The sequence below is a fragment of the Limanda limanda genome, chromosome 11, assembly GCF_963576545.1.
Source record: "Limanda limanda chromosome 11, fLimLim1.1, whole genome shotgun sequence".
Classification (NCBI taxonomy): Eukaryota; Metazoa; Chordata; class Actinopteri; order Pleuronectiformes; family Pleuronectidae; genus Limanda; species Limanda limanda.
In genome coordinates, this window is record NC_083646.1 from 11107430 (window position 1) to 11128488 (window position 21059).

The window sequence follows — 21059 nt, forward strand, 5'->3', positions numbered from 1 at the left end:
TGGAATCTAAAGGGGTGCATGTTATATTAATATCAGTCTGGTCCACACACAGTATATTAAGCAGAGACATACATTTTCTATACAAAAACACAATGATTCACTCTGGGTCTTGGTCAACTCCATGAGATGAGTAACAGCGGTGACACTCCTTCGCCTCAGGCAGTCGGGCCTGATGCCTGGTGTGATGCAGCCTGTCATTTAATGGCGGCTTCTTATGTTGGGCTGCTGCGTGTCCTTGGCAGCCGTATTCTGCGACTCAGGGAGCGGGCAAGGCGGTCCACCGCTCCCCCCATGGTTCCCCCCAGCTCCTTTTTGGAGGTCAGACCCTCAATGTTGCCACTGTACCACATGACCCAGCCGGCCAGGGACAGCAGCACCAGCAGGGCTCCGCTGTACACCAGCAGATCCCCAAAGTCCTGCCCTTGGATCTCCAGTGGGGCAAAGACCCCCAGCAGCAGGGATATCACCCCCAACAGGTCCATCAGCACCGCGAACACCAGGGCCAGCTTACAGTGGGACAGCCCATCATACTTGTGAGCCATGCCTGAAAACAAAAACAGATGACGATGTTATATCATGTCATCATATTAAAATAATGTCTCTTCAAAAAATATTCTAACTTCATTCCTTGCATTTACTAAATAAATATATATCTATATTGTAAAGTGGACTTCTACAACACACATAAAGTGATTTCACAATAAACTGCAGAAACACATTACTATTTACAAGGCAGGGTTTTGTTGTCTTACACATGCACCAGTTCAGGCAGGTACCACACCTGTCTTGTGCTAACCTTTGTATAGACAGTCTATGGTGCTAACGCATCAAAAGCACTGAGTTCTACACACTGACAAACAAATGTTCTGAGTTAACAAAACCCCGGAATCACTTACCTTTACGTTCCTACTTTGCCGAGTATCTCAAAGTCGTCGTGTTTACGGTGGAAATCGTGTTTCTTGTGTATTTCCGCATGAGGTCGATGGGAAACGAGCAGTCGCCAGTGAAACGTGACACCTCGACACCTGCTCTACCTGTCCGGCGGTTTCTCTGACACAACACACTGTGTCACGCCTTTGTTTGTTTTGAATTATCCAAAGTTTATACAGTGTGTCCCTGATACTTTTCATTACTTGTATATGCATTTTAAAAGTTGCAATCACTGTCACAAGCTAATAAATAATTTGCATAGAGCATCTAAAAATTACTCAGGAATGGATACGTTTTGTCTTTTCAATTTATCTATCATATGTGCATTTAAAAAAATGTATCAATCAAATATCTGAAAACTACCCTTAAATATGGACGTTTACAGCACCTTTAATTATTTATTTTACTTATTTGATATATGTTCATTTTAAAAGCTGTAAATACCGTCACAAGCTAATAAATTATATCTATCAAACACATGACAATCTTTAATTACTAAGCTAATCAATCATATTTATCAAATATCTAAAAATGACCCGTCAGTTTGTAAGTGTCTACGAGTATTTATTTTTCCTATTTATATTATGTGCATTTTAAATCCAACAATATAAAAGATTCACACAGTTTAATTTAATAGCATATAAAACACATTTTCCTTCACCAGGGGCGATCATTAATTACGTGACTTCCGGAAATGACGCGAGGATGGGGAGTTAAAAAAATAAAAGAGCGATAATTGTTATTGTTAGCTTGTTAGCTAGCAGCTGAGCTCGACAGATGGGGATATGACAGAGTAATAACGTCTTATTACATGTGCACGATTCGGTTATTACAAACGTGAAGTGGTACGTACCGACCTCTGCGGCATCTCTTTCCTAACGTAGACACCGTGGTAACGTGTGAACGACGGAATTAAAGACTGGAGAGTAAAGAAAGAAGAGGGTTGTTTTATTTTATTCGCAGCTAAATCTCTGCTAACGTCACAAGAGGCTAACACAGTGTGGAGCTAGTGTCGCCTCCATCAGAGCACATTACCAGGCCGCTATGAGCTCATACATCAGTAACACATGTTGTTTAAATGTCTCTGTTTATACGAACATAACATTGGAAGCATATGATGATGCTAGCTCTGTTTTTCTGGCTGTTTAGTTTCTGTAACAGTGCGATGTTGTGAAAGCTCAGCAACTAGCTTCATCCTCAAATAAATGAATTATGAACATAAGTGCAGTTTTTGTGTGTAGCTCAGTCTATGCTGTGCACTGGTGTGAAAGACCCTGTTCATCTCATATTCACAGTCTGCTGACATTGCTGCTAAACCCTGACACTAATCCAACATATGTCTGGGCTCTGAGATGGAGAACGGAAACAGGACTGATGCTGCTTCCACATCCAAGAGCCACGCCGCCTCCCTCCACCTGCAGAGTAAGACTTTGAACGCTCAAAGTAAATCTATTATTATTATTATGATTATTATATTCATGCCTTTATGTCAACCTTCATCATTTTTTACTGTGCACGTTTTCCTTTCCCAGCTCCAAAAAACGAGGACGCTTATGAAATTGCCATCCCCTATGAGGAGAGCAACTTTGAGCAGCAAGGCTTTTTCAACCAGAGTGATCAAAATTTTGATGGTGAATGACAGAATCAATCCTTTAAATTTTATTTTTAACCGCACAATAATGTCATTGTTCACAGTAAAGTTTTGTAATAACACCAAAAGTTTCTCAAATGTTCCTATTGGTCCAAGCAGATTCTCCCCCATCCGCTGGCCCGTCTCCCGTGAACAACTCATACATGGTGATCACCAACCTGCGCACCCAGCTGCAGATCTCTCTGGAGAAAAACTCCTGGCTTCAGAAAAGAATTGAGGACCTGGAAGAGGAGAGGGATTTCCTCCGGTGCCAGTTGGACCGCTTCATCTTTTCCACAAAGAGCCAGGGACAGGAGCAGAGTCAGAGCCAGTACAGTAACGGTGAGGACAGGGGACAGGTGTGAGAGGACAACTTGCCCAACAACTGTTTGAGAAGTGGCTCATTCGAAACAGAACTTTCTTACTTATTTGTGTTTGTCTTCGTCTCTCTGTAGGTTATGAATCCAGGCGATTCAACTGGAGGGTAAGACGTGAGGAGGATCGTCCTGCTGGTAAAGGCAAATATTTGTGTGATTACTGTTAAATTAACCTTTCCAGTAATTGTTAAATATTGTTGATAATATCCACACATCTGAGCTTAAATTGCAGATTCTTCAATTATTACTGTCACCTTCTCCTTGCAGAGCAACAGAAGTCGGCTGGAGAGCATTTCCCCTCACGCCAATTTATCCAGCGAAGGCCTGGTCCTCCAACCATGGTGCCTTCCAAAAACCACGTCTCCAGTCCGCTAACCAATCAGCTTGCCTCTATGAATGCTTTGTTCAGCTCTACACAATCACAGGCCCTCTTGCAAAGCCATAGCCACAGCAACACCAGTACGACAGCCGGTGGCAGCGGTGGCAACAGCAACAGTGGTACGAGGTCATCCATGAATGAAATGAGCGGACATGGCAACTTAGGTCCAGGTATGGAATAAAGCTCAGAATTACCGTTCATCAATCCGATGAAATCAATGTTATGTACATCTGGGTTTTACCCATTGGATTTGTGAAGGAGATTATTTTAATATGTTTGTTTCTTTCTAGATTCCCTTTCACTTCTGGGGGAATCTGACGAGTATTTGGACCAAGAAGAGTACCTTGAGGAGGAAGAAATGATATCAGGGGAGCATGTAATGCAAGATACCCTTAACAGCAACAGACACCAGTTAAAGAGAAGGCGAGTCTTTCGAGCTCCTAGAGAGCGGCAGAGGGGTAAGTGACATAAATCAACATTTAAGTATTATAATTTAAACATGATCTGTTATGAGGCTGCTGTCGCTAAGTCTCTGCTCTCTCTCTTTCATCAGTGAAAGATGCTGCTGGAGTGCTGTTTCGCTACAAGAAAATCCTGCTTACATACCAGCGTCTGAAAAACATGTCCAAAGCCTTTCAAATCCATGGTGTGGACCGCAACACTGTGGCTTCCACTACACCCATAGCTGAGCTTCTATTAGTGGCCCCAGAGAAGGTGGCAGATGTGGGCGAGTTTGACCCGTCCAAGGAGAAGCTGCTGGACTACGCCCGGCGCTGCTACACCGCCCTGGATGAGGAGACACTCAGCAGAGTGCAGGCCTTGAAGAAGAATAACCTGCTCTTGCCCATCTCTTACAGGTTCAGACACTGAGATAGAAAAACCACAAAACTTTTAAGCTGGTGGTTGGGAGGAGAGGAGAGGCAGTTGGGTTCTGCTGCAGCAGACCAGCTCACCTCTCAGGCACAGAGATGTCCAGAGGGAGGAAATATTTAAGAACTCAGCATCCTGGATGTGGCCATTTAGGCTTCAGCTGAGATCTTTGCTTGTCAGACAATTAAAGTTCTCATGTCCCTTTTATTATCAAGAGTCAGACAATTAAAGTTCTCATGACCCTTTTATTATCAACCCAGAGCGGTTGGAGAAAATTGATATTAAGGATGTGGAAGAGTCTGTTGCAGCTGGAAAGGGAAACTACATGGCTTTTATTTCTCAAATAGCAAAATGACATGTCTGACTTATTCAGAATTTCTGAACGAGAATGTGTCTTTGCTATTAGGTTTATAGAAGTACTGCTTTTAAATGAGTGCAGTCGATGTAGCTCATACATATTTCAAAGTTTTACCTTCTTTTCATCCAGTTAAGTTTGAGGCGAGATGTTCTTTAACTGACTTCTTGGATCATTTCAGTTGCTGGCTCCCTAAATCATTTATAATATTGGGAATTTTTATCACTTTACTTGTGTGCAATTTTTATAACTGACCTTAAAATATGGTAATCAAAATCTTGTGTGTGTTAACATGATGCTTCACTCCATAGATGTTGCCATGCTTTTAAGACTTATCAGTGGTTGTTTTATATTTATATTGCTCTATTATTTTTTTATATTTATCATATCAACTATTTACACTTGCCTTAAGAGTTGTTTTGTGAATTCCTCTATTTGTCACATCATTTTGAGTTTGCCTTTCCTTTCTACTTCTACAGACTTAAAGGAAGGAAGAACTCATGAGACAAACAGATAGATGAGATTTTGAAGTGACTATAGTAAACACTAAAGTTTAAACATATTATGTGAAAATGCATTACTGCAACAAAGGCCACATGGTTTTTATTAAAAATAAAAAACACAAACATTGGTGATATTGTTTGTTTGCCAATAATAAGGAAATTCCCAGTTTTCAAAATAGTACTATCTGCACTACAAATACACTAAAGGTAACTTCGTATTCTTCTGATATTGAGGCTCTTGAAATGATTTTGTGACAGTGATACCTTTTGTAAAATATGGTACAGAGCATTTACACTAATTATTACTAAAATTACTATTTGTAACCATGTGTAACTTTTGCTTCTTTGTGAATTCTTTTTAATCACAAATCATGTACAGTGTGAGTTACAGCATCAGTAGAAGCAGCTAGCATGTGCACACAGAGGATGTGTTATTGCTTCCCAGTGTGTCTCTGCAGATTCATGTGATACAAGCTCTTTGACAAAGCTGTTGTTTATACAGGTCTTGTCAAAATTCATAATTTTCAAAGCAGCAAATTGTATGATAATGTGTGGTGTCCATGCCAGTACAGTGACATGATATGAACTCTTATTTCAAACAGGGTACCGTGGAATACACTGACTTACGGCTTCAAGTGTCATTATTTAATGGAGCATTTTCATGAAACTAAATATTGACTGGTTCTCCTACTCATGTGTGTAAGGTGCATAGCAACTGCTAAGCAGACCTGGCAAAACCATAACAAGGTGCAGTGTATTAGAAAACAATAACCCGTCTAATTTTTCCGTCTCATATTCATGTATATGGAGTAAAATGTGTATCTCACACAATGGCAGTTATTCAACAAATGTATATTGAAAATCAAATGTCGTGAACACAGTTGATTTCTTACCAAACATGTATATTTATTAAGCTGTAAGATCCAACCTCACTCACAGAAGGCAAATGCTTATGATTCATGGTCTGTACTGCGAAGACAGAAATGTGATTAAAACATTTGATTCCTTACATATAAAGCGTATTTCTTATTCTGTTATAAATCACCATGCATTCTCTCATTGTGCCAAGATCTGTGTCCTTTGATCAGGTTGAATGGGTGATGTATTTTGTTTTTGCACTGCTACCATGATCCATTGCATGTTGAACGTGATGATGTCCTGATGGCGTCTGTGACCCTGTAGACACATTTTATTGAACATGATAAAGCACGTTAATTGTAGGAGAAACAAAAAATACCACAAGTACTCCATGTAGATTGAGCTACTGACAAACTGGCATATATGATCTTTGTCATGGTGGAATGCAATTTAATTCAAGTGCCTCTTGTGGTATGACTAGGCCCTTTGTGTGGTGTAGTAACTGAACTACTACATTATGCGGTAAAAGGTCTTTCAGCTAGAAGAACACTGTTCTGCTCTTGGACAAAGACACTGCATGTACTGTCTATTAAAACGAGATGTCATTTGTTTAAGTAAATGTGATTGTTTAAGTTCAGTTTTTTTTAATCATTATAATTTTCTAACCGATGATAGAATTGTATATATTTATCAGTATAGAGTAAATATAAACTCCTTCTGTGTGACCTGCGCTTCTGCCTTCTTTCTCTTCACTCGCCGGAAACCTGTCGTCATCAACTTCCGGTGTCACGGGGAACCTGGGAGACGGGTAAAGAAGCGGGCATAGCGAAACCTTTATTGTTTTCGTCGGGCTCGAACCTTTTATCAGCGAACACATTTTACTCGTTAAGCCGAACGACGGCGCCTCGCGGGCCACTGATCCGCCCGGATATCCGTTTGGCTCGGTGACGACTCTCATTCATTCGGGATTCGTGCTCGCTAGCTGGCTAACGAGGCTCCGCACCAGCAGGCCCGTCCTCCTGGACTTTGCTACAAGCTAGTAAGCTAACGTTAGCAGGCTAACCCATGCGCACACGTTTCCCTTTTTCAACGATTCTGTCTGTGACGTTGTGAATTCGCACCACGCCTTGTATGTGTGCAGCCTTTAACTCTTTTTGTTAATTCCTTTGAAAGGCCGGCCGCTGGTTGTAGCTAACTTACCTCCGCTGCACAGGCGAGACGCTTGTTTTTAAAAGTGTTGCCCACCTAGCTGCTAGCTTGAGCTAGCCACAACGCCAAGTGAACAACGCAGTCACCGGGAGCGAAGCAGCCTCCAGATCCCAGAGATGTCGGACTTCGACGAATTCGAGAGGCAGCTCTCTGAGAACAAACAAGGTAAATATAGCAGTTTCTACATCAGTTATTTAAAGCGCTACGCGGTTCTTTCACTTGGAGTCACCGCTACCATTTTGGTCCGACACGGACATGTCTATTTGCTGGAACACTGGAAGTACGCTAGCCCACGGTTTAGCACCCTAGGGGATACGACGTAGTTGTACACACGTAGTTGTATATAGTTGTATACAACAAATATTAGTATTATAAGCATATATGTTTCTGTTGTGTTCAAATGTCAATTGACATTGATTCGTGAAGGCAGGGGCAGTCTATATCATGGTTTTGCTGCTGCCACTGCCAGCTGACCCTATACTTGCACAGCGAGCATGTAATATTTGCAGCTGTTGCATCCATTTAACATACCCAGTGTTATTTACCGGTTAATGTTCCCAGTTTAAAGACACCAACCACAGCTCGCACCCTTTCACCCACTTTTACATAGATGTTTGTTATGCGCCTTATTCAACACTTCCATGTTCAGCTTGACAAATTGTGATTTCAAACGAAAGCTCCACATGTGTCTGGTTTTGCTACAGAACTCCTACCATTTACCAGACTTTGTAATATCATGAGAAGTATATTGTGTATTAGTGGGCATATTTGTTCATTTAATATACAATTGTGTAAGATTAGTCTTCTAGGTGAAAGCTATGCAGATGTTCCCTGTGATATTGATGGGTATTTTTTTGTTGTATTTCTATTGTTTGATCAGCTAACCACGTGTTTTAAGACTATGTTTTCATCTTCTGTGATGTCAATAAACACTTGATCTGCAGCTGAAAGGGACAAAGAGAACCGCCACCACCGCCGGTCCTCCTCCCGCAGCCGCAGCAGAGACAGGAAAAGGAGGAGCAGAGACAGGGACAGACGCAGCAGGGACCGCCGTGGGGACAGTAAGGAGCGCAGGCACAGGCGCAGGTAAGTTTGTCCATACAATTGCACCTGAACCAGAAATCTCATGTGTAAGAGCATCAGGCATTCCCCTTCACTGGCTGTGCAGTTCGTATCATTACCACTAGGGGGGAAAGTGTGTAGACCCTGCACACCCTTAACAGTCAAGAAGGATTTTGATCACATTAATTTAAAAAAGCTCAAAGTACATTTTTACTCGAATGCAGTTTCACTCCAAGAGCAAACATTGAGAACGGAGCTGCACTCACTTATGAGAGTTGTCATTACTCGGACACTCACTACACGCGTACAGGCTTTTTGCCACGCAAGCATGTCTTTAGCACACTTCATTTGATCTTTGCATATCACCATCCTCCTACTGTTCTGTACATGGCTGCAAATTTGAATCTCTGCAAATGCACATAGACCCAAAATTGAAAAAACTAAAGCCCTACCTTCATTCTGGACAACAGACAGTTTGAGAGCTGTGAAAAAATGTGAATGAAAAATGTGACCTTAAATCTCAAAGTGTTTCCATTGATCAATGATATATATTTTGTATTGACATTAGACATGTTAGCTGGACTCCTAGAGTTAAATCACTGAAAACTGACTACTCTTTATCTTACATTTATCCCTCTAATATTATGTCAATAACAAATGGACTTATATACAGTCCATTACAATAATATTTTTATGTTCTCTGTCTCTAAGTGCCCTGGCACACCGACTTATCGCATTGCCACAACACTCCTTTGTTTGAAAAACATCAAAGGTGATACATGCAGTTTGTCTGTTGTCTTACGATGAGCATGAGATACATTTTTGATGACTATCTAAAGACCTTATGCTGTGGGAATTACAGAACAATGCCAGCACCAGTGCCAACTGCCTACCTCCCTGACAAACCTGTCTGTTGTCAGGGAAACATGCTTGCTTTTGGATGCTTAACTCCTGGGCATCGTTTTGGATATGATTTAGACGAGCTGGGTGCAAGTTAATGAAAAACATGCTTACCAATAGGGGTGGGCATTATATTGAATATACTCAATGTTAATCGGTTTGCACCGCGTGCAATGTATAAAATGACTATCGCTACCATCAAGTATAAATTGTCACGTGAATGTTTTAAGCCATCAGTATGAAATTCTCTTTGAATTTGGCTTCTCTCTTCTCATGCCCCTCTCACAGCAGACAGCAAACCCCCCCGCCCATCCAGAAAGCTCCTGCGCGCATGCGTGTTTTTGTATCTGGAAAGGAGGGAAGAGACTCAGAGAACATGGAGAGTCTACAGACACGGTTATTGACAGTTTGTTATTTTTTTTTAACCCTGAACCAAACACTACAGTTTACAAATGGTGAACGTAAATGGCGTTCACTCCAGCGAGAGTGGACGCTTGTGTGTGTGCTTGCACCCTGTTGTATGTTCCCCCTCCTCACTTCTCCACTGACCTGGGCTCACATTACACGTTAAAAAATAACACCAGCACTAAACCAAACAATTTGAACACGTAGGCTACAGGACTTGAAGTTTACTTTGTTCGTTTGATTCACAGTTTAGGAGACACGTATTTAAACACTTTGAAAAATTATTCATGAATCGCTATTGAGGTAAAGTTTAAAATACTCCTCATGTTGATTTTAAGCGATATTGCCAAGCCCTAACAAGTACATTTGTAAATTTGGCCTACTCTCTTCTTCTGCTTGACTGTTGCTTCTGGTCTGTTGGCACAAATTTAAGCTCTCAGGTCCACCCAATGTGAGCCCCTGGTCAGAGGATGTGAAATCTGACCCCTCTTCTTTGCAGCTGCTGTGTTTTTAAGGATATCATTTGTGGTATTACATGTTGGCAATGACTCATTGAATGAAGGTATTCGCTAAATCAACGCTCTCAGTTCTGATACCGATATCTGTATATTGGGTGTCGCTAGATACTAATAACCAATCCACTGCCAGTCTTTAATTAATAAGTTTTATGCCGTACTGTGTGGAAAGGACTCAGATCATTTTTAGCTGTAGAAGTTGTTGGCATAGCAAGCGTGACATACCTCCAATCTGCTGACTGTTTGTTGTTAGCTCCCTCCATGCTGTGTTAGCTCTCTTCTCACAAAATGTAAAAGCCTACCAGCGCACTGCTGCTGTATGATGTTGTACGTGCACTAAGATGTAAAGACATGAATAACCTAGAATTTAATTGAGTAGATTGGCTAGCCTGTCACATTACCAATCCAGATTTGAGTCTTCATCAGACTGACCAGTGCCAATGTGCTGGTCAATCTTCTGAACTCTAAAGGAGCTTTCAGAAAATTGAGGATCACCCAGGCCCCTGATAGCTTTTCATAGAAATATGGGTTCTATTTTTTTGTAGTAGGAATGTTAGTAAATGTCATGATGGATTTGAAAGAAATTTGAAACCCTTCCAATGTCATTTCAGCTCACCAACCAGCTTCCCCCAGGAAAATGCTGGAAGGTAATACAGAAAACTAACACAAAACTGGTTTGTGCATCTTTGCAAAAACTGCAAATTAATGATCTGCCTCTGATTCTACATAATGTTGACTCATTAAGTAGATGTCTGCCTGGACTGGGTTTTCTATCCCTTCTTTTCCCTTTAGCATCAGTTTTACAATACTGTGACTGATGCAAGTTCACCCAAAAGTAACTATTTTGTAGTATACATTTTTAGGACATGACCTGTCATCAGCTCGGGTAGTTTACTGCTGACCCAATGAGAGATAAATGTTCGTGTTCTAGTTGTTATGCTTTTATTTCACCTGCCCGCTCCTACTCCACCAGCCGTTCTCCACACCGTGAGAAGAAGAAGAATAAGGTGAAGAAGTACTGGGATGTTCCTCCACCTGGTTTTGAACACATCACTCCCTTGCAGTACAAAGCCATGCAAGGTAACATCCCATGTGGCTTATTTGATTCATGCTTGTGTTTTCAGAGTTGAAAACGTGTTCTGCCGTAGTTGGTGCAACTTTATTTTGCTGCAGTACATCAAGCCACTGTCCAATATAAACAAGTAAATAGATTGTTGCCTGTTTTTGTCTTTGCTCCTCAGCTGCAGGCCAGATCCCAGCCACAGCCCTCCTGCCAACCATGACTCCAGATGGCCTGGCTGTTACTCCCACCCCAGTACCTGTAGTGGGCAGCCAGATGACCCGGCAGGCCCGCCGGCTCTACGTCGGCAACATCCCCTTTGGTATCACAGAGGTGAGGAACCGGATATTGATTTGACTTTTAAAACAAGGTGTTAGAATGCATTAGAGTATCAGATCTCTGTTTCATATTTGTGTTTTTAATAGTTTCACCATCAATTGAAATAATTTGAAGTCCCCTCTCTCTCTTTCATATAGGAATCCATGATGGACTTCTTCAATGCCCAAATGCGTTTGGGTGGTCTAACTCAGGCCCCTGGAAACCCTGTCCTTGCAGTACAGATCAATCAGGATAAGAATTTTGCCTTCCTTGAGGTGTGATGAGACCTTCATAAACATGCAATTTGTTCACCTTGAGTGTTTTGCACAAAACTTGCCAATGTATTAACTAATTTACTCCTGTGTAGTTTCGTTCAGTGGATGAAACCACACAGGCAATGGCCTTTGATGGCATCATCTTTCAAGGCCAGAGCCTCAAAATTCGCCGTCCCCATGATTACCAACCTCTGCCGGGCATGAGCGAGAATCCCAGTGTCTATGTGCCTGGTACACAGACAATTAATGGTTTTTAACCCTCAGTTCTTGTGGCATAATTCATAAGTCACCAAATTATCTATACAGCAGCTCCATGTGCTTCTCTGTTAATCTGTTTGTGTGTCGTTGTGTCTCATGTAGGTGTGGTGTCAACAGTGGTGCCTGACTCGGCTCACAAGCTCTTCATTGGTGGCTTGCCCAACTACCTGAATGATGACCAGGTCAGTATTTTCTGCATTAAACAACAAACTGGAATACAACTTGTATATCACACTCTAACTGCACTAATTCCTTTCGGAAGCAGTCTTAACTCCCCTTTTAACTGTTGATTATACTCTTTGTTCTGTTGTGTCATAGGTGAAGGAGCTGTTGACGTCATTTGGTCCTCTGAAGGCCTTCAACCTGGTGAAAGACAGTGCCACAGGCTTATCTAAAGGATATGCTTTCTGTGAATATGTTGATGTCAACCTGAATGACCAGGTGAGCATTGAAACAGAAAAACTCTATTTACAGAGATTACCCCTCAATTTAAGTGAGCGTAAAAGGAATACTGTCAGAATGAATGTGATGGAAGTTTCCTGGAAGCTGGTGAATGCAGAACATTTAATTGCATTTTTGATACACAACAGCGTTAACAGAGATCCATGAGCAATTACCTCTGCTCTAAGTCAGAGAAAAGTTGAAGCCTCCTTGTCACGCACCTTTGAAAATCCCTGAGTGTAGATATTACAATTTACTGTTAGTTTGCCCTTTATCTAAAACCTGGCATTGGGTATTGCCAGGAGGGGAGGGAGTATGTGTGCAGCAAAACAGGCTCTGTTCTAACGGTAAACAAAAAGCAGATGTCTGGCGGCTCATATCTGACCTTCATCCAAGCTCCCCTGGGGATAGGGCCTCATGCAGTCCTCCGTGAGAGGTGCAAAGACCAACCTAACACATAAGAGCTAAAGCTAAAAATTCCCTCACAACTAAAAACTATTGCCCATAGTGGCATTGATTCTTGGGAGCTGCCTTACCTTGATCAGAGCTTTATCTCATCTCAGTTTCCAGTGAAACAAAACAGGAGAAACTGAGTCTTTGTTCCACTTCCTGATACTTAGGCTACAGAGTTAAAGACGGATCAAGGCGTTATAAAATACTTTATTCTGACTTGCACAATAACACCGTACAACCCAAATAAAGCAGAACAAGATCAACAGTCAAATCAATAATTACATTACACGTATTGTACTTTTTGTAAAATTCCTCGGTTCATTTTACCAATCTGGACTGACATTGATGGAAACGTCAACTTGAGGATTCTATAAATAACTGTCAAACTAATTGTCATGTTAATCTTCCACAGATTTATATTTTGAATTTTCATTATCATTACAGGCTATTGCTGGGCTGAATGGCATGCAGCTGGGAGACAAGAAGCTCCTGGTGCAAAGAGCAAGTGTGGGATCCAAGAACGCCACTCTGGTGAGTGTCCAGGAGCTGGACAGATGACAGCAGCGTGGGGGGGGGGGGGGGGGGGGGGTCTTTAGAGTTTCTGAAGATCGTATTCTGGACACAAGTGCACATCTGAATTTGTTATGTAACCATCACTTAATATTGAAGTATATTACGAGCAAGAAGAGATTTGAAATACACATCAGGTATTGACTATTATGCAAACATCCGTGCCTGGCTGACATTTAAGTGAGTGAGGAAATGTTTTGTTTCATGTGAGCCAAAACTTAAAAGGTTTTCTTGACAGTGGGAGCAGTAGGGAAAATCTAGTCTGTTCTGTTTTGGCTAAATGACGTCTACACTGAATGACATTGTCGATGTCCTTCTGCCAAACATAAAACTTCAATCTCTCCTTTCAGACAAGTATGAACCAGACTCCCGTGACGCTGCAGGTGCCAGGTATGAACAGCTCAGTGTCTCAGATGGGTGGCCTGCCCACTGAGGTGCTGTGTCTGATGAACATGGTGGCCCCCGAAGAGCTGATTGACGATGAGGAATATGAGGAGATCGTGGAGGACGTCAAAGACGAGTGCAGCAAGTACGGCCAAGTCAAGAGCATTGAGATCCCTCGACCTGTGGACGGCCTGGAAGTGCCTGGGACTGGCAAGGTATGTTAGATTTGTCTAAATGTAAATTCTATGATAAAAATGTATCTAATGCGTTAAGTCATTAAATTAATCTGTTGTCTCTCTTTTACTTTGTAGATCTTTGTGGAATTCACATCCGTCTTTGACTCCCAGAAGGCCATGCAGGGGCTGACAGGACGGAAGTTTGCCAACAGGGTGGTGGTGACCAAATACTGCGATCCAGACGCTTATCACCGCCGAGACTTCTGGTAGAGGAAGCATGAAGTAAAGAGGGAGGGGGTGGGGGGGTGTATGTACTGCCTATTCCAAATCAGGCCCCTGAGTGATTTGGTAGAGCTACATTTCAAGTAGATTTGAGAATATTAAGAGTTTGACAAATGGTGACATCCAATTTATCATTTGAGATCTACGTGAAATGTCCAGCAGTTAAACAGTTATTTGAAATTTGGAACAGGAGAAACGTGGGGAGGGTTTAAATCCAAAATAAAAGAGGGGTTGTAGGTTTGGGTGGGTGGGAGGAGGGGGGGAGTGGGTGGGTTGGCATCAAAGAATTTTGAGAAATGTGTGTAATAACGGGTCCAGGTCGGGGTCAAACATTTTTATACTTTGTGAAACAGGGATGTCGTTCGGGGTGGGAGGAGGGGTGGGGGGTGGGGGGTACCACACCTAAAGGTTTGTATTTAAATGGAGGTAGCCTGTTTTAAGTACATTAGGAGGGAGTCGCAGTAGGAAACCAATTGGACTGTTTTGATTGGATGGAGATGTGTTTGTGAAAGGGAGACGTGGGGGAGAAGGAGAGGAAGATGAGGGTGTTTTCGTTTGACCACATAATGTAGATATACAGTAGCTGTAACATCAACCTCAGTTTTGCCATCATTAGAAAGCCAAGGGGATATTTGTTCATTACTGGATTTTTATTTTTTATGTTTGGACATTTCCTGATGTTCCTTTATTCTCATCTGACTACTGCCCCCCTCAGGACGATTGTTAGAGAGACGGTTGTCTAATTGGACTCTATCTGAATGTCAGCTGTACGTGTTCCGATCCTGTGTTTAGCTTCTCTGATCTGAGCTGTAATATCGCCTCATATTCAGGCAGCAGACTTTCATCATGAACTGCAGAAAAAACATTTTCAATACACATGTTTGCTTTTCTTTACTACGTCCTGTAAACTTTTTCACGGCCATCTTTTGTGCACAGCTTTTATCAGGGGAGATTGTTTAATGTCTCAGCAGCTCAGTCCGGTTTAATTGAAGAGGAAACAAAGAGACTGGGAGAGGTGAACAGATTGGATCATAATGTGGATTTATCTCTTCCTAACCAAAAAGCCTTAATGTTAAACATCCAATTCTAAAGAAGTAAAATTCGGCACCTGTAACGATGATGTCTCTATGTTCATAAATGTCACTCATGCTTTAGTCTCACGTCACCAGTATCCGTTGATGTGTCTTTGCAGAACGGCTTCTAAAGTGTATTGAAACCTTTTTTGGGGGTTTGTGACATTTCACCTCTTTGACAAGACCAAATAAACGTGTAACGAACACACGCGACTCGTGTTGTGCTAGAGTGAAAACAAAACACCACAGCTGTTTCATCTTTCTAGCATTATTTGTTAAAAATCCAGATAAACTGATAGCTCGACCACATTGAAGAATCAAACGTAATCACTGCAATTCTGACATCTAATGAAAGGCGGCAGAACTCATATTATACACCTTAAAGTCAAGCTTTTTTTCACATTTTACTATTCTGATGTGCTTTTATGTTAGCCATGGGAGTATTTTCACTAGTTGTTGTCGGGAGTGTTTGAAACTGTCGGCATGTATTTAAAATCTGCTTTTCTCTCATCTCCCTCATCCTCTGCCCTTTTTCTTTCTGAGGACCACGTGTACGGGCTTGAGACTTGCTTTCCTTTGATACTTTGGGTTGCTTAAGACAGCGCTGAAGAGAGGTTGTGTCAGTGATAACACTTTTGAGATGTTACTCCTTACTTTCTGAAAATCTGCTTTTTTCAGTGTCACTGTGTCATTTATTTTCTTTTTTTTTTCTCTCTGAAAAAAAATGTGATTTCTTAAATGATTTAAAACCTAAACCCACATCTAGTTAATAAAAGCAGAAACAGTCTTTCATTTGTCCAATTTGTTTTCAAATGTTGATTAAAACTGAATTTACATGATGTCTTATTTCTCTTTGCTTCCTTTTTTTCATGAACAGCCACCAGAGTGCAACACAGCTTCATTCCACCGGTGAAATTATGACGTTCAGTTAATTGTGGAGTCATGTCCAGTCAGTTCTATTCAGTTGATTATAAATTCCTGCAGTTAATAGTGATGTCCGAAGGATGGAGCTATTTTACAGTGAAAAAAGATAAAACACTGCAGCATAGTAAATTATTTTCCACAACTCCTTCAGAATATTTACCTGGCAACTTATTCGCTCCTTTATTTCCGGAAAGTCAAGTTCCAGCACCAAAATATGTATAATATAATATTCCCAGGTCATTTTAAGGTTATTTAATACTATCTAGAATCCTTCTGCTCAACTTCAGTCATCTAATTTACCTTTCAGAGGAACATTTCAGTCACTCAGGCATTTTTCCTTTCCCTACATATTGAGCTTCACTTTTGTTTGTCATTTGCTCGATTCTCTTCTGTTCAAATATACAGAAGCCATGCACACACTTATTAATCTAATCTATCAATTGCTTAAGAGTTGTATCTCTCTCACATTACAAAAGCATCTGTGCTTCCTGTGACCTCTGTCCCCAGAAATCAACTGAAGTTATTGTATTTTTCTCCCTTCCTCACATTTCCCTCAGTCCCCTTGAGTCCAGAGTATTGCTCAGCAGCAATAACTGCCATAAAGGCTGCATCCACCTGGGACTTATTCATCGGGGACTTTCTGTGAAACCGTGACAAGAAGGCAACAAATCTCTGACATGCAATGATGTCCTGTGTCAGCTTTATACTGCCCATCTCCATCTGCATCACTGCACCCGGCTGCACAGGACCCAGCAGTGGAGCCACTGATGTGACGCTCTGTCGTTCCCTGAGGGTGCAGATGAAACAGCAGCTCTCCCAGGCAGCTGAAGCCGTATCACGTAGAAGTGACCCTGCCTCTCTCATGCATCCAGGCTGCTTAACACGAGAGCTTTTAAAGGTTATTAGCAGCAGGCCTCCCTGGGCCTGTTGCGGCAGTGAGGACTGTATGTATGCGTCATCTCCCTCTAGTGGTGGATTTGAGACTGGTGATCGTCATTGTCATTCTGGGCAGCGCCTCCCCATTGATCTTCATTCAGAAAGATACAACACTGCAGCAGTGGGAGAGTGCAATATTGGAGAAGCCTGGATGCGGCAGTCTGTGAACATGGACCGGTTTGCGTTGAGCGTATAGAAGCAGGCAGACTGCACCTGCAGAGAGGAACAGCAGTGAGAGACCGGGGTGGTGCACTTCAGTCTGATTAATGCTGTTAATCACATGGAATACAACACACAGGGCAACAAAACATCACGTTTTGCAGTATCATTTTCATTTCCTTTTTCATTAACACCATCAAAGGCGAAATGTATGTGGATATGTTTCTTATGCATTGTACAAACACAATTGCTCTGCTTTGTAAACTGATTATCTGTTTATCAGGTGTTTGTCATTTTCTGCTCACAAAGCCGTGAAAGTCAGTCTTTAAACTTAGAAAGAATTTGACATTTATCATAATTATCGATATTAACTGATATGATAAATTCTATTCCCATTAAACCAATGATGGTGTATTTGACCTAAATCTAGATATATGGGCTGTATATGTGACTGTTTTATTCATAAAGCTAAATAATCTGCCAACACAGCAGACATAACTAGAAGGTCATTCAGAAGAGCACGTACCTCCGCAGTATGTGACAATCCCCTCATGAAACACACTTGTAAATATCATACAAATATATACAGATAGATCAGATAATTTTCTTCAAGATCCATCAAATATTCTCTAGGAAAGTGTGTGCTGATAAAAAACAACAGCAAAAATAATTAAAGAAACAAATTAAATGTCTGCCCTCTGATCTGGACCAACACCAAACTTTTAATGGGATTCTCCATGGTGCACACTGCACCAAGATCCGTAGTCCATTAAGTCATCTTTGTGTAACCCTGCTAACAAACAAATGCCTTTGAAAACAATTTCCTTAGTGCAGGTTACAAATAGTAAATAGTACCATCTCTCAGTGGGGGAAACAGCCAAAGGATTGGTTCTATAACTAGGATTTACAACCCTGGAGTTTGTCTCTAATAGTTTAATGGAGAACCTTCACACAGGAATAAGCCACTGTGTATTCAGCTTGAGCTCCAAAGGCAAAAATGTTTATTATATGACTGGGTAATCGTTGGTCTTTTCATGGCATTTATAAGAAAGGATAATAAGAATATAAGATCCCTATCCTCTATATAACTCTGCTGCATGATAGTCAGGGATGGATGCAGCTGTGATGTGTAAGTATGCTCATGCAATATGCGCATGGCTGCATACACGTGTGCAGCTCAGGGTGTTCGAGCATAAATCTGCACTGCTGACGGCGGCACTTGACTGATGTGGGGACAAGATTGTTCACATCAGCATACTGTAGATTATTGATGGCCTTCGACTGTGCGCGGACACTTCCTATCAATCTCACATGATGGAGGAGCCGAGGCGGAGGCGGCACAATTAGAGACAAAGTCAAGTTTTGAAAGAACAGGCACACACACATACTGTATGTGCATTAGAACAGATAGCTGTCCTCCGGCTCCATCTATTCATCATGGCCGCCGTGTCCTCTGCACGCCTCCATCTGCAAACTGCACCAAAAAAAATCCAGCACTGCAGCCTCACAGCAATCTCTCTCTCTCCTGGGAAAGAAAAAAGGAAAAAAGAGATAAAAAAGAGTTGACTGTTCTGGACATTGTAGGTGTTTATGTTCCTGTCACAGCCTACAGCTTGTTTCGTCCCCTCTCTCTGATTCTCTCCTGTTCTGTCTCTCTCCCTCTCTTCCACACACTCCCCCTCCCCCGAGCGTATAGCTGGCTGCTGGGGTTGGCCTCTCTCTCTCCCTCTCTCCCTCTCTCTCTGTCTCTCTCTCTCTCTCCCTCTCTCTCTCTCTCTCTCCCCTTGCTGTGCCACGTATGTAACCTAAACTGTGGAAGAACCAGGCAGGGCTGGGCCACGGCTTTCCACAGAACCAGGCTGCCACTTGGGTCTCTCTGGGCCTTGAGGAAGGAAATGGGGATGAACTTTTTTCATTTTCTTTCCTTCAAAATTCTTCATTTTCAGCCGTTTGTGCCTCTGCATCAGATATTCTTGTTTACTGTTTTATTCCTCTTCAATCTCCTATTCCTGTCTCTGTTTCTCGGCCTCCGTGCGTGTACGTTTCCACATTCCCGCTTCACTTTCACTCTGTGTCCCTGTGACAGATTTTCTGTGTCCTCACAGTATATTGTGTTGCTGTAAAACGCTGTCCTGGCCCCTCTCGTATAAACACAAGCTCCTCCTTCCCCCGTGCTTAATGTCATTAACAGGTGGCTGTCCAAAATAGACACACACACACACACACACACACACACACACACAGGCACAGCAAGGCCATCACAGCTACAGACATGTTTTTAATCAGGCAGGACTGGACTGTCGTCATACAAGCGGACCACCCTGCAGCACCTTGGCTCACTGGTTTAAGAGCTCAAACATGTTCAGAGTATGAACAGGCTGCTGCTGCTGGGACACACACACACACACACACACACACACATACACACACACACACACACACACACACACAGACACACACATTTAACCATCAGCACTGTAAACCAACCAGGCTACAGCCCCCTCCCCTGTTACACTTTCTTTCCATAACCCTTCCACACCTCCTTCCCACCCCCTTTCCCTCTCTCTCTCTCTCTCTCTCTCTCTCTCTCTCTCTCTCCCTCACTCCCTCTCTCCCTCTCTCCCTCTCTCCCTCTCTCGCTCACTAACTCACCCCTCACCACTCTCACCCCTCTATTAAGTTTCAAGCGCCTCTTCCTCCTGAGCTGAACAACACACACCAAACAGGTCAGACTTATTCTCCTTTTTCGCTCAAGTGCATTGGCTGCTTGTTGCTTTCTTGTGCCCACGTGTCACCAAGGTGTCGACAGAGCCGCCGCTGGTCAAACGATAAACAGAGTTTTACCACGATTATACAATATTAGATGTGCCTGTGTTGTACAGACGTGTCCTCTTGCTCAGCTGCTCAGTCATTGCACCACAGCTTGATGTTGCATTACAAACCACAGGAACACATGTGAGTGCACCGCTTCATATAATCCTTAATTACAAAGAAAGCATTTGTCTGAGTTACCCCCCCCCCCCCCATCAGAATGACCTGGCATGCTCTATCATCCACTGGTCAATATGGATGTAATGTGATCAAGGTCCGTAGTTCTGAGATTACTAACTTGGCTGTCAGCGGCTGAACTCTTCATGTTCTTCATCACTCTTCATGCTCTTCATCACACTTAATGTTGGAGGAGAATTCGGATTGCACGGCCGCTTTTCCAAAACTTTGGTTCATCACCGACGTGCAAAGATTCTGCTTTGTGTCGTCTCTCTCAATAAGAAGGCTGTATCCTTCATACTGGTTTCTGTCAGTCAGAGATACACAATAAATCGACGTTGTTGTTGTTATAATATAACTTTTTGTTGGCTTTTAGCAGAATAATATCACAATGATGAAGCTTTATCGTGTTATTGTTCCTCACATTTCGGTGCTGTTGTCCATGAATGATTCAAGGCAAGCTGTAATAAAACTCAAAATTTCTGTCAACACCATTAGTGGTCAAAACATCCCATAATCCATTAGCTGCTGTCATGCAGCTTTAAAGGGATCACATGATCGTCCGTAGCAACTGAAATTTGCTCTATCAGATGATTCAGATTTATTTTTCAGTCTGCCACAAAAAGTTATTTCAGGTTTTGTTTTGCACTTAGGAAAAGTTTATTGTTGTGTAGTGGATAGATAGATAGATAGATAGATAGATAGATAGATAGATAGATAGATAGATAGATAGATAGATAGATAGATAGATAGATAGATAGATAGATAG

The 21059-nt window shown here is 42.0% G+C and overlaps 3 protein-coding genes across 8 annotated transcripts; 2 read left to right on the forward strand and 1 right to left on the reverse strand.

The window, feature by feature from the left end:
* Positions 1-43: 43 nt before the first annotated feature.
* LOC133013484 (transmembrane protein 238-like) lies at positions 44-988 on the reverse strand. The gene is made up of 2 exons (XM_061080437.1): positions 897-988; positions 44-544 (listed from the first exon to the last, which is right to left on the reverse strand). Exon 2 carries the CDS (start codon positions 540-542, stop codon positions 213-215), a length of 330 nt encoding a protein of 109 aa, XP_060936420.1. The 5' UTR covers positions 543-544; positions 897-988; the 3' UTR covers positions 44-212.
* Positions 989-1693: 705 nt separating this feature from the next.
* On the forward strand, positions 1694-5167 carry ccdc106a (coiled-coil domain containing 106a). 2 transcript variants are annotated; one of them, XM_061081318.1, is made up of 8 exons: positions 1694-1775; positions 2226-2373; positions 2463-2561; positions 2681-2902; positions 3016-3072; positions 3205-3486; positions 3607-3774; positions 3870-5167. In XM_061081318.1, exons 2-8 carry the CDS (start codon positions 2283-2285, stop codon positions 4184-4186), a joined length of 1236 nt encoding a protein of 411 aa, XP_060937301.1. In that variant the 5' UTR covers positions 1694-1775; positions 2226-2282; the 3' UTR covers positions 4187-5167. The 2 variants fall into 2 exon arrangements, with proteins under 2 accessions (XP_060937301.1, XP_060937302.1); XM_061081319.1 differs by having other exon boundaries at positions 2226-2352.
* A 1526-nt stretch (positions 5168-6693) lies between these two features.
* u2af2a (U2 small nuclear RNA auxiliary factor 2a) lies at positions 6694-14448 on the forward strand. 5 transcript variants are annotated; one of them, XM_061081176.1, is made up of 14 exons: positions 6694-6941; positions 7076-7276; positions 8056-8197; positions 9362-9469; positions 10605-10640; positions 10967-11073; positions 11235-11386; positions 11530-11646; positions 11739-11895; positions 12007-12086; positions 12223-12345; positions 13243-13329; positions 13719-13967; positions 14064-14448. In XM_061081176.1, the coding sequence occupies exons 2-14, from the start codon at positions 7228-7230 to the stop codon at positions 14196-14198; spliced, it is 1542 nt and encodes a 513-aa protein (XP_060937159.1). In that variant the 5' UTR covers positions 6694-6941; positions 7076-7227; the 3' UTR covers positions 14199-14448. The 5 variants fall into 5 exon arrangements, with proteins under 5 accessions (XP_060937159.1, XP_060937158.1, XP_060937160.1 ...); XM_061081175.1 differs by having other exon boundaries at positions 6694-7276; XM_061081177.1 differs by having other exon boundaries at positions 6694-7276; positions 11739-11877.
* The last annotated feature ends 6611 nt before the right edge of the window (positions 14449-21059 follow it).